General features: G+C 42.0%; 1 protein-coding gene across 5 annotated transcripts in view; it reads right to left on the bottom strand.

Annotated features, from left to right (window-relative positions):
- Nucleotides 1-13,486, bottom strand: part of robo3 (roundabout, axon guidance receptor, homolog 3 (Drosophila)) — a 189,635-nt gene that overhangs the window by 84,468 nt on the left and 91,681 nt on the right. For all 5 annotated transcript variants that reach the window (XM_065962837.1, XM_029276509.2, XM_029276508.2 and 2 more), the window contains exon 2: nucleotides 873-1,199. In XM_065962837.1, coding sequence (XP_065818909.1) covers nucleotides 873-1,199 — 327 coding nt within the window. The remainder of the gene's footprint in view (nucleotides 1-872; nucleotides 1,200-13,486) is intronic.

Genomic DNA, 13,486 nt, shown 5'->3' with positions numbered 1-13,486 from the left:
ATGTGGCCAAAGAATTGTTTTAATTGCAATAATTTATCAGCTGCTGACTGTCAATCCTAAATGAAATTTCAAAGTGATATTCTAACACTGAAGGTAACAGCCTAAATCCAACAGCAAAGATTTAATTGGCCCTTCATTGCATTTCATTGAAGTGCCACCGCTGACAGGAGCGCGTTGTATTTTAAGTGAACTAACATCTGCTAGTGAGAAGCTGCCAACCGTTGGTGGTCTCTCCTCCTCCTCTCTGGGAGGAACTTTTTTCCACTCTCCTGTCCAGTGGCGACAACTGCTTTATCTTTTCTCAGGAGCTAGCTGTCATCCATCTACACTAACAGGCGCGGCTGCAAAGACCCGGTCACAACAAGACAGAGGCCAGGCTCTCTGGAGCGTGAGGAGATAGGACGGGATGTCTGAGTCCGGGTAGGAGGGGGTGTGAGCTGCCAGGAGATCTGACACTGAGGTCAGGGGTGGTGTCTTAAGTTAACTCAGCCGAGTGATAGTGATGATACGAGAGCAGAGAGGGCTTTATCTGAAGGTATGCACACTCCTCTGTTTCTACAGGGCAGCTATATTGTGTAATCTTTGAGCGTGATTTACTTTGTGTCTTATCCACAACCACAACAATGATAACACAAAGTTTCTAGGAATAAAATCATCTATACTTCATGAAAACACAGATTATTTTCATTTTTCTCTTTGTCACTGCATGTAACCGGTCCATCAGGCTATGTGTCTGCTCTGAATCAGCACAGAAAGGAAACACAGATCTGGTCCAATTGCACCCACACACACACAAAAAAAAAAAAAACACACACATTCATGCGCACACCTACTCAGGCATTTACAGCCAAAAATAATCGAAGCACACTTACTTGCCACCTCCAGCGACGCATTGCGACTGACCGCCTCGCCCAGGTAGTTCCTCGCCACGCACACGTACACGCCTTCGTCCGGTTTGCTCCGCCTCCCGTGCACGATCCTCAGGAAGAAGAGGGAGCCGCTGGGCAGAAGCATCCTGTGGGACCGGGGGTCTTCTCGGTCCGTCTCCACGCGCTCGCCGTCTTTGTACCATTCCACCATGGGGATCGGCCGTCCCTCCGCCTTACAGTTGAGGGTCGCCGGCTCGCCTTTGGACACGATCAGATCGGACGGGTGCTCGACGACCCGAGGTGCTGCATCCTCTAGCCTGGGCCGGGATGCTGGAAGGTAAGAGAAGAACAAGAGGTTTGTTATAATGCTGCACACGTGGTCAGGCTTTTTAGGATGATTTGATTTTTGTTTGACAGTTTGACAGGAAACAGGGGGAGGAGAGTGGTGGAGTGGAGAATAGAAGTTGCTCGTCTGAATCGAACCAGCAACTTTGTAGTCAACTCAACAACCAAGTCTACCACAAACTGGATTTAAAGCCTCTGTGAGGAGTTTCAGCCACCTGTGAAACCAACTGTCATCAATACTGATGCATCTCTATGATCAACAAAAGATGATTTTGACCGCCGGTTCAAGTCCCGGTACCAAATCTGGAAGTTGGTCTGGTAGCTGGAGAGGTGCCATGGCACTTCCCGAGCACTGCAGAGCCCAACCCTCAACTGCTCTGGTGCGCTCTCTGCTTAGCAGCTTGTAGCAGCCCCACTCTGACATCTCTCCACCAAATGCATGTCCACAGGTCCTTTTTGTACATGCGGGCCTATCTGTGTGTGAGAAGCATGTCTCTATAAATAACAGAGTGTAATCCCGAATTTCCCTCAAGGATTAATAAAGTATATCAAAATCAAAAAAAAGAAAAGGAGATCATCGGCATAGAGGGAAACTGCTGTCATGAGGAAGTTGTGTCCGGGGAATAGAAGTTTTGAGCAACCTGAGGAAAATGACTTTACAGTCTTCATAGCAAATATTCATTGTAATTAATAAGTTTGATTGACAGCAGGATGACATTTTAGTGAGTCAGAAAGCACTTCCTTTCCAACGCATGTACACACAGAGATCAGCAGAGGAATACGATACTGCTTTAAATCAAATATTGGCTTTTATAGTAACAAACTGATCTCTAAATTGGAGCCATTTATTTTAGAGCTGAAACAATGGATGATAAGGGTGGGGGAAAAATGTATTAAGATTTTTTTTTTTTTTTGGTGGGATCCATAACCGGGACTTCATGTCCAATTACATCAAGACAGCCAAAAAAATCAAAACAATCGATACTATCAAATCGCAAACAGCAATTTGTCGCAACTTTCTCCGAATCATGATACAAATCAAATCTGCACCCTAGGATTTAATCAGGAGATCAGATCGTCCAAGCCCTAATGGATAACAGGTAACCGAGGAAAGGTAAAGAATGATCACTCTGTGTTTCTGAGAGTTGTAGGGTTTATTTAATGAAGATGTGTTTCTACATGAAACTCTGAAGGTAAAGGGTGTGGTCATGGAAGAGTAAGCTCTACAATAAACACAGAGCAACTTCTCTCACTTCCTGTCGTCGGCCCTCGAGAGTAAAAAAAACCCAGTTGTCCTCTCTCCAAACCTCTGAAGCTGGGCGAGAACACGGCCGTGTAATGTAATTGCTCAGCAGTTAAATTCAGAGTGTAAATCAAGAGGACATGTGAAATTACACGCTCTAAATTCTGCATCTATCAAACCAAAACAAAATTCCCACAGCAGTGCAAGGGGAAAAACACGAGGGAAATAAATATGGTTGGACTGTGGTAATCAGAAACTCAGGAGAGGGACAGCGGGCTGACAGAACGACTGAAATATATTTAACATGTCACCAACATTTTATTGGATTAACTCCAGAAAATACTGGAAGTAAGAATCTGTACGATTGTTAAGACATTTAAACTGTCTCTAATACAAAAGGAAACGATTTTCATAGCTCTGTGTGTGTGAATCACTTATCAATATAAATGTATTATACTTGTGGTCGGGGGGTTTTTGCAGTCTGCAGGTTTCTAGCTTTCATTTCGAAAAGTCTGATTGAAAGAAAGAAATGAAGACAGAGGCAGAGAGGGAAGGGAGGTTATTCCCACAGGTTTTCACCAGCTTTGAAATGGCTTCTTTTTTTTCCTCCCCCCCTCTCTATCTTTCCTCTTCCTCCTCTAATTTGAATGACAGCATGTTGGCGGTACAATTATGTTGAAAAGGCAATAACACAAACTGAAGCACCACGAGACACGGGTGAAATGTCCCCCCTGGAGAGCGAATGAAAGGATGATAACAGGAGGTGCGTCTTTACAGTGTTTTTCTTTGAGTTCTGCAAGTGTTCATTATTTTTACAACCGGCTATTCCTGATTCTTCTTACCACTCAACCAGAGAGTGATTTCCAGACTCAGTTTTGCATGTGTACATCGGGCCTGAGAGTGGTGTATTATTAGGCGCCGGTTTCATTTGTAGAACATTAAAAGCAGGAGATTGGGAGGGAAGGTTGCTGCATAGGGCTGCAGGAAGAAATCATTTTTTTAGCCCGAAAAAATCATCTTTTTTTCGTTTTATGTTAAATCTTCGGTTATTTTGATCTCAATTGCTTCTTTTATTAAAATAAAAGAAGCAATTGCAAGCAATCTCTCTCTCTCTCTCTCTCTCTCTCTGAACAAATGAACAACATGGAAATAATGTTGTTGATTTTGTGAATTTCTGCTGTGATTAAAATATCCATGTACTATATAATCCAATATTTGTTATGTGTATATAGTTAAACATCTTTTAAAAAACCTGTCAAATTTCCAATCGCAAAAAAAAAATAATCTTCAACTATCAAAATATTTATCTTCCTTTTGACTGACTGTTGAATTATCGTTGCAACACTGGTCAGTATGTCAAAAGGCGAAAACCAAAAGTCTTTGTTTTTTTACTAAGATGTTGCTAACATGACATAATTCATGGCCCAGTTCAAGTTGAAACAAGTTGATACCAAAGTAATAAAAACAACTTTTGGTGACAGGGGATTGTATTTTTGCTGTATGGTTTTAGTAAGAATAGAAGATGGAGCCATCAGACAAAAAACCAAGAGTCTGCTGCGGTTTGGATAATCCTCAAACCTCCAGCAGGGGATCAAGATAGCATCTTGTTTCCCGTGTTTCTCTATCTACTGTGTAAGGACAGCTGACAATGTGCCTACAGGAACAGTGGAAACAGTGTAATCTGCAGGACACATTATATAAAAAAAAGGGTCAGAATTGTTCCTCATACAGGTACATGATTGTGGAGGAGTTCAAAGGTTCAGACTCTCTTGATAACACCTGATAAGAAAAGCAGCCCTGCCCTCAAAGTGACAAATCCTCCAGAAAGTTTTGGAGGATTAAGAACTCTGCTCAAGTGCTTTTTCACTGATCTGAATATAGAGCACAGTCTGATGGCCCTGCTCTGCCTGCAATTACACTCACACGGATGGAGAAAGAGGAGGCTGTGAAGAGGAAGAAATGGTGTTGAGGCTTTGAAGTTTCTTACAGTTAGACTCAGATAGCAGCCGGGCTTCTGTCTGACGTCTGCTTCAGAGCACTGAGAGTGCAGCAGAATGTGATCGGCTGCACCTCTTAAAGGTTATATTTCATAGCTGTTAATGGAAAAAGCACATTACTGAGATTTTCTTTTATCCCGCTGTTTCTTTCACTGAAGTTGTGCATCATAGAAAGCCAAGGTTTAAAGGCAAATAAGTTTGATACTGTTGAGTAATAGCATCTTCAAAAACATAATGTCAATGTTGTCAAAACTTAATGAAATAAAATTCTAATTGGGTTATCAAATATGCTGTGTTGTCTAAGGATTCACCATAAAAATCATCATTATCGGCTGACCGTCACTTTGTCTTATGACCACTAATGTGCTTCTGACTTTTTGACTGAATTACAGAGGAATGGATGGATAGATGGATGGATTGATGTGGATGACTGGATGGATGGTCGCATTGGCCGATGGTGATTAATGGATGCATGGATGGGTGGATGGTTGGACAGATGGATGTGCATTGGGTATTGCATATCTGTACTCTGCTATTTTGAAAAGCTTTTTTTTTTTTTTTAAATTCATATATTCATAATTGATTGTATTATAAATGTCAGAACTCACATGTGACTGTGTGTTACTGCTACTCCTTTATGTCCAGGACTACAAGATAAAGCACTACTTCTAAAAATGAATAAATAGAGCTGAAAGCTTTTTCAAAGTTTCCTCATTTGGAATAAAAACAGAAAACAGTTATTATTTTGCTAAGAGCCTCTCCACTCCCTTAGGGGCTCCATGTGGTAAACAGAGACTGTTCATTTAATAGTTTTAAGGTAACATCATAGCAAAACTGAGTCTGTCTGGGCAGGCGGTGGGGGGGGGGGGGGGGGCAGAGCCTTTAAGAGCTGATTCATACATTTTACAGTGATGCTGGTTTGAATGAGTCAAGTGGAAATGTTGTAAAGGTTTCTAAAAAGGGAAGAGACCACCATGTGTGAGTGACTGAGCTAGAGATCATCGAGAGAAGTAAAGATGTAACCACTGTACACCAGTGGTTTGAGAGGGCATGCCCATCTGTGATTATGTATCTCTGGCAAATCATCCACATCCTCAGCATCCATCAGCCCTGGGGCACCCCAGAGCTCAATTCTAAGCCCCCTACTATTCTTCCTGCATCCTTCCATTATAGGTCATAAAACCCAAAAGCATAATGTTTCTTTTTCTAACTTTATGCTGACAACACTCCGTTCTATCTACTCAAGAGGTGATTTATCATCTCATTAAGTGTCAGTCACCAGAAATTTTGTACTTTTTCAGTGACCCTAAATCTGATGAACAAGTACAGAGATTTGTTCTCATAAAATTGTGGACAATTAATATGTATATTTTTTTGGATTATCCAAGGAAAAATTATGATCTCTTGGCTACTGGCATCTACAAAGAGACATGTTGTACCCGTTACTTTGATGTTACACAAATGTTCAAGTCAATTTGGATGAAAGGAAAATAAAAGAAGGCGCCTACATCAGAGTTTATTTTCAAGGATGACGAGACATCTTGGTAATCTACGCAGCCATCATAGCACAGGCTTCTTTTGTGCAGCTGCAGGCCGTACATCAGTATCACAGCCTGTGGTTCAGATCTGCATGTTGATAGAGATCGACCTCACTGCCACACAACTCGAGGGTATTTGAATTTCTAAGCTGCGTGATATTCCCCTGCTGCATTGCTCACAGTCAGTGTAGATGTATGTCGCAGATAAGGGCGAGGCGGCAAAAAGATGAACTCAAATCAGGTTAAATGGACAGCTTGAGGATGACTGCTTGTCTCGAGAAGAGAGTCTAATAGGAAAGTCTGGATCCTCTAAGGGCCTGTTAGCTCCTGACCATGGTGTACTACAGCAACTCTCAGAGCTACAAGTTAGCTAATGAAACCGGAGGGAAGATGTAGGAGTCCAGCCAGTGAGAGTCAGAGTGTGTTTGACAGGGATGGTGTGAGGAGAAGAGATAAATTAGTCTAAACTGTCATGCCAAAGGAGAGCTGTAGTGGACCTGAAGGATGTGTGATTTCCTGTGTAGATCTAGTACCCATCAGTGGGGGTGGGAATGTTTTTATATGTTGGATTGGAAGGAGAAACAGTTAAGTTTGAATTTACAAAATGATTTAAATCTGTACCCTTTACTTTATCCACTCTTAGCCCTTATTGTCTAGCAAGTTCTCTCCCCCCACATCAAAACATGATCATCTGGGTACCAATATTGTCAATAAGGGAGGGAATCACAGGGAACAACCGATATGTTACGAGGCTAAGGATAACAATTACATCATGGTACAGCAATTCTGCAATATTGCTGAACAATCATGATACATCACCATTTCTGAATAACTGAAGAACATAAAAAAAGGCAACTAAGCAGGTAAAATGCAGGATTCATGTATTCAATCACTACAGATGGATGTCAGTTTCACCTCATGTCATGACAACCCTATACGTCTCTTCATTTATGGTAATACACAGCTAAATCGCTCTACTAAAAATAAACAGTCGGTTAATTCTGAAGAGAAATATGGAGCACTGTTCATTTTTGGATTAACTCCATTCAGCATAAACATTCCTATAATGACTATACATCAAAAAAAGCATGCGTATAGACTAAATTCAAACAGAAGGCCAACATGCATACACACAGTGAATTGCTGTCACACAACTTCAAAGTACTTTTAAACTGGGAAGGAGAGAAAAAAAAGAAGCCTGAGAGGATGACAAGAAAAAATAGTGCGTGAGATGAAAGTACACAAAAAATGAAGGAGAGAAATTGGAACAAAACAGCCACGGGGAGCTCAAACTCCTGCTGCAATGTCCTCTCTGTAATGGAGGATGGCAAAGTGCTGAGGCACAAGCTTTTCTCATCTGGTACAAGAACAAGAAGCACAAGTATCCGGCTGATACAAAAGAAGGAGAAGAGAGGAGTACGGCCAAAGATCTACAGTGTTGCCCCTCCCCCGCCCCTACTCAGCCATCTCCTCAGCATTATGTCACCCAACACAAGTGGCCTTTTCATCCCACTGCAGATTTACTTCCTCTGAAAAGGCAAAACAACAGCAGAACAACAGCCAGTAAATCACACACTCGCTCCAGCACTCACAAGTGAAGAATGGGGGGGTGAAGATTAATTTGCATAAAGGGAGGGAGGGAGGGGGGGGTCACACAGTTCACATCAGTAAAGCCCTGAGTGTTGACTAAAAGTTTGAAAGTCCACAAATAGAGAACTTTTAAACATAGAAGTTTGTATCATTTGATACTGAATTGTGAGGTCATTGAGTTTCCCTTCGACTGAGACAATGGTGCTTCTTTGACTTGAAAATGTTTCCGCTTCATTTTTATCCAGAAATAATCTGCTGATAAGAAGTCAGAGGTCAAACGAGTAACTGTCAACTTGTTTCAGGCATTTTATCAGACGTGTGCTCTCTGAGAGGCCGTTGACAAAAAGAGCTTGACAGGTAATCGTTTAAAAAAAAAAAAAAGGCCAAAAGCAAAAAGAAAGCAATCTACAAGAAAAGTTGTGAGGCAGGGGGGAGAATGTCGTGCTTGTGTTGATCCTTTGATATCGGATGTGGAGAGCGTGGAGAAAAATCTCACTTTAAGACATAATGTTACTTGACAAGTTCTGACTTTATAGGTGACAGGCTGTTAAACCTCGTTCTGCACCTCGAGAAGCTCGGTATGCAAACACATCCACCATCCACCCATCTTTGCCAGACTGCATTTCACAGATTCAGAAACTATTTCCCTGAACACAGATGGTGCACTGCTCAGATTATGGTCTGACTCATGTGATAAATCCTTGAAAGGAGCTCTGATATTTGTACAAGACTCAATCTGAGGTTAAAAAAAAAGTCGTCACACCTTCTGGACGACATGCTTCCTAACAGAGGGTGAACCATGGACGCTTATGGACAATATGTCCTCACACATATTAACAAAAATAAGTGTTCACTCCCTTTCAAACAGTGTCATTGCTGCATCAAACTTCCCTAACAGCTAACTTTGGTGTTTTACCTAAAAGAAACAAAAGTGCAAAGATTCAACCAACAGAGAATATTAACATCAGATACAGCTCTAATTTCTGGTGGTTTGTGAGATGAAACTCGATGCCTTCACACTTACACTTAACTCATCCTGAAATTTCCAGGTGAGCTGCATGTGTGAATGCAAACTGCTGAATTTTTCAAACTGACTTCACCTTGAACCATTTCCAGGTTAAGTCAGGGAGAGCTAATCAGAACCAGAATCAGAATCAGAAATACTATTTTTTAATCCCAGAGGGAAATTCTATAATGTGAGAATGTAGCAGATACATCCTCACAGCGGGCAAGATTCACAGCGGGCAAGGGGCAGGGGGCATGTTTTATTTTCACAAGTATGTTCTTCTCTGCACTTTTGTAAATTCAGTGAGTATGGTTGGATTACATGTTACATCGATGCAAAGGCAAAAAACTGTCGTCATCGCATCAGACTCTGTTGCTTCATCCTCCACTTATGCATCTTATGTCTTGCCTCCTGAGATCCTCACTCTCTCCCATGGGACAGTGAAAGTCTACAGCTGTCTGAGACATGTGTGATAAACTTATTCAGGAAGATTTCAGGGAAAGCACTCCTGAAAATTTCTTGGAAATTACATCTGTGCAAATGGCTGGACTGAGGTGGGTATACTCTCTGTGAGTTGCGTAGCATGTGGATAAAAATGCTGACTATTGAATGGTCATTCCGAGACTATTTCTCCTGCATTGTTCTTCTTGCAATGACACAGCAAAAAAAGCTAAAGTTCACAGACTTGGCAGACATAATGCAAGCCGACTCAGGGTCTTCTCAACTAGCCCTGAAGACAATAAAGACATAAAACATGTTTGGCACTTCAAGTCCTCCAGACGGTCAGGGTGAGAAAAGCCTTTTCATTCCAGCCTGCAGGACTTTAAAGTGAATTAGAATATTGGAATACATCAAAAGCCGGCACTCCTTATCACTCTGTGGTGAGCGGTGGTAAAAAAAGAAAGATTAAGCCATGCCATGATTTAGCAACTAAAATTAAGGCTAAGCTGAGCTCACTCTGCACTCGAGATAACCCACCCTGCCCACCCAATTCTACTTAAAAAGAGACAGAGCTGCTAATGGCCGAGACAAGTCTTTGAAAGCTTAAATTCAAACACTACAGTGGTAAAAGAACATGCCCATGGCCAACAGCATGGACCGCAATCTTTAAAGAAGAGGGCAGAGGAGAGAGGGGCAGGGCAACAACTTTCCCATTCCTATCCCTCCCTCATCTGCATTTCTGTTGGCTTCCCTCTACCAGAATTTGTTGTTTTACAACTCTGTTGCCTCCTCCTCATCCTCTCGATTTACTCCCAAAGCCACAGGAATTGATTTGCAAATGTGCATTCAGAGTTAAATTGGAAGCATTGAGGGAGGGAGGCTGGAGTGCTTTTCTCTTCAGCCTCCTACTCTTTGACCCTGTGGGGACAACAAAATGAGGCTCTTGCATGAGAATACAAAGTGCCAGGCATAAAGAGACCACCCCCTTAATTGAGCCTGTGTTGATGCTAAGCAACTAAATGGGCAGGGTCAACTTTGCAAAAGGAAATCGGCTGTTTTTATCTTGTCTCTCTTGGGGCCGTGAACAGATTCATGAGTCGGGGAAGGAGCTGCTCTTCTTTAAGAAAAGGGTATCCTTAACATTCAGAGCAAAAAAAAAATCCCACTGCAGCACCAGAAATGCCCTATCCACTAACAACTGTTTCATGCTCCCTTTTGAGTGGCCTCTGTGCTGGCAAAGCAGCTAATATGAATTTTGGCGAGATGTTTGGGCAAGCTGACAAGGCAGAAGCAGCTTGCCCTAGATAGCCAGCAAACAGTGGAGTCTTTTTTTTTTGGTCTTGCAAGAACAGACAGTTGAGCTTAACGGACCATTTAAATACAAAAAGTTACTCCTAGTTACATAGCCGAGGGGGCTCGGGAGCTGGATAAGCCATGGTTTAGTTTCCAAGCACAGAGACAACCCTGAGGGGGCAACTAAACCTCACAATGCCTGGACATTCAAAGCATGTACTAACGTAAGTTCCTGCAGCACAAGAGTAATGACCGCTGCAAAGTTATCACAAAACAATGAAGAAGCATTTTCAAACAGCAGTCCTGAGGATGGAACGACCAGGCCAACATCCTTCAAGAGTTGCCAGTTTGAGTTCCACTAGCCTTCCAGTAACAAACATTGATTATCTCCACTGACTCCACTGAGGGTTTTGTTTGGATCAGGCAACTGCACTCTTGGGTTTCACTCAACTTTCCTGAAAGTGTTCAATGGGATGACACCATGAAGAGACTTAAAGTAGCAGAGCCAGCGAAGAGATGGTTGATATAGTCTCAAATAAGGCTGTATGTCGATGATTCCACAATTTCCCATTACTAATTATCAGTCCATTAAGGGTCACAAATGACAGCATAGGCATGTTTTTGGTCTCTCACTTATGGAGGAAATCCTCGAGGGGGGCCCAGGACGGGCACCAAACTGGTTGTGGGTGGCCTTACACAGCTGTGGGGGAAATGCCATAGGTTTCCTGTCCCAAAGCAGCATATTTCAAGATTAGTGTGTATTAGATCTGTCTCCGCTTACAGACACACATACACACACATGCTGGCTGCTATCTGCTCCTATCTGTCTGACCACATATAGATCACACAAGTCACTCTGAGGGAGGAAGGGGTTTGAGACGGGGACTTCCTGAACTCCTGAGTCTGGAGCTCAAAACAAAAACAACCAAGATACCATGAATAAATAAATAAACGATAAGGGTTGTTTTTTTTTTTATGAACTGATAGCCGTGGGAGTCAACAACCTATGACGGAATTTAGAAAAGATTTTTGATGTATTGTGGGACAAACCTGTGTTTCAAAATTAGAAACCTTCCCCAGGGACTGGGGGAACTTTGGAGAAACTCAGTAGGTCTTCACCCCCGGGAACTAGTGCTAAATTAAGTTCAGGAGGGAGTGTTTCACTCCTTAGAAAGTCCCTTTACAGGAAGTAAAAGTTCAGGACACGTTGGTGTTGGGGCTTGTAGCGCTGAAATGTTCTCATTTGTCGGCCACTTTCAGCTTTTGGAAGACCGGTCGAAGAGAAAGTGGTTCAACAGGTTGTCTTTTCTTGGCTGACAGAGATAGGCTCAGCTACTTCATTCAATGGTGGAACCCAAAGAAGAAAAAGCTGGTTTGAGATCAACCACACAATTTCTATTTTGCTAAAATGATATTTATTTATTTAAACCTTTATTGAAGCTTTGAAATCCATTGAGGTTTCCCTCATTTGTAATGCTGTCGAGATGCTAACAAAATGAACAGAACAATTGAAGAAAAGATGATTCTCAGTGAAAACATGCTAACCGTCTTGCTTTTGTGACACTGGCCAAGAGCTAATTTTAGCTACATGTTAACACGTTAACACTGATGTTGTAGAATTGTGATGTTCCATTAGATGGCTCAAGTGATAGTATAGGATGCGGGGTAGTGTTGTCACATTGCCAGAATATGAAACTTGGATTTGGTATCATTAAAGAACAAGTGGTATCTAATTTGATACCACAGCAACAGAATAGAAGTCTTAGGCACCCAATATTGGCTCGTTTCTTGTTTTTAATCGACAAAAATGACTTGCAAACTCCTGCACACAGAAGGTTTCAGTCGTGTTTTTTTTAAGCTTTGGTACTTTTTCGACACTATTGGTCAAAAAGTATCAAACTATGGTACATTTTGACGACCTTAGTAGCCAACCAGGAATCAGTTGAATTGAAACTGAGCTGCAGCCTGCAGAGACCACAACTTTGAATCTTTTAGTTCTTTGAAATAACTTTTTTTGATTGAACGTCAAGGTTATTTTCAGTGAAAAGCCAGCTATAGAAATGTTCCAGCTAACTGACACCCTACACTCCATTCTTTTGTAACTGAATGAATAAGTAGCAGAGTGCTTGCACTTAAGGTTTTATTGATCTTTTTAGGATGATGTACTGCTGGCACTGCTAGACTACATAATGATACTTTAATATGGATGTATTATAAACATATTTGAAATAGCCCTCCTTGATAGGTTGTGATAGCATTACCATATAAGGAAAGAGTGAATACAGGCGCCCTTTACATTAAGTTGAGGAGTTGTCAAGGGAGATTTTTTCTGACGTATAATGAAGATAAAGTGCAACAGATACCGCCATCACTTCTTTACATGCAACAAAAGCATCTGATGTTTTGCGTCAAGTTGTGCTTAAGAGCTAACAAGTAAGGGAGGCATTCTAATTACCTCCGCACCCAAGTCACACTGCTTTAATAAGCGCTTCCCATCAATCATCTGCTACAGAGAACACTTTAGACTGCCTCCTATCCCCGAGTCACTTTCTGTGTATCAACACTCCGATCACAGAATAACAGCTACCCAGAGACTGTCACTTCCCAAAAAGAGCTGTCCCTGTCAGCTCTAAAGCCAGCCATTAACTCATCGACAGCGCCTGTCAAAATCCCTCCACAGCACCGCCGCATTGATACACCGACGCTGAAAAATGATCTATTATCAGTTGGCTCTTTTCCCAACAACGAGCTTTCAAGTGCCAGACTCTCATGAATATATCCAAACCCACCAAGAAAGTCGCAGTGGTGACAGCTGTAGCGTTACCCCTGGGCTTTGCTTTTGACTCTGCAGCAGAGTTTTGTAGTGCAATCCAAGAAGAGTCTGTGGACAGAGAGAGCTGGGTAAACAAGACGATCTGACAGACTGTCTCGCCAGTCAAACTTGATGAAAAACATATGGTCTGGTTAGAAGAGCGGCCAGACACTGAGGACACACGTCGACAGGATATTGATGTTGATTTGAAACAACACAAAACCCCTGCTGGACCATCATCCGGACTATGGCAAGCGTACAACTATTTGATAATTGATTGATTGCAAGGTAACATTTCTACTGTGACTGACACTCCAAATGATCTCCTTGGATATAGGCAACCAAACGTCCC

This window comes from Labrus bergylta, chromosome 14 (assembly GCF_963930695.1).
Source record: "Labrus bergylta chromosome 14, fLabBer1.1, whole genome shotgun sequence".
NCBI lineage: Eukaryota > Metazoa > Chordata > Actinopteri > Labriformes > Labridae > Labrus > Labrus bergylta.
Note: the sequence above shows the minus strand (reverse complement) of the source record. Positions and strands in the feature narration are given on the sequence as shown.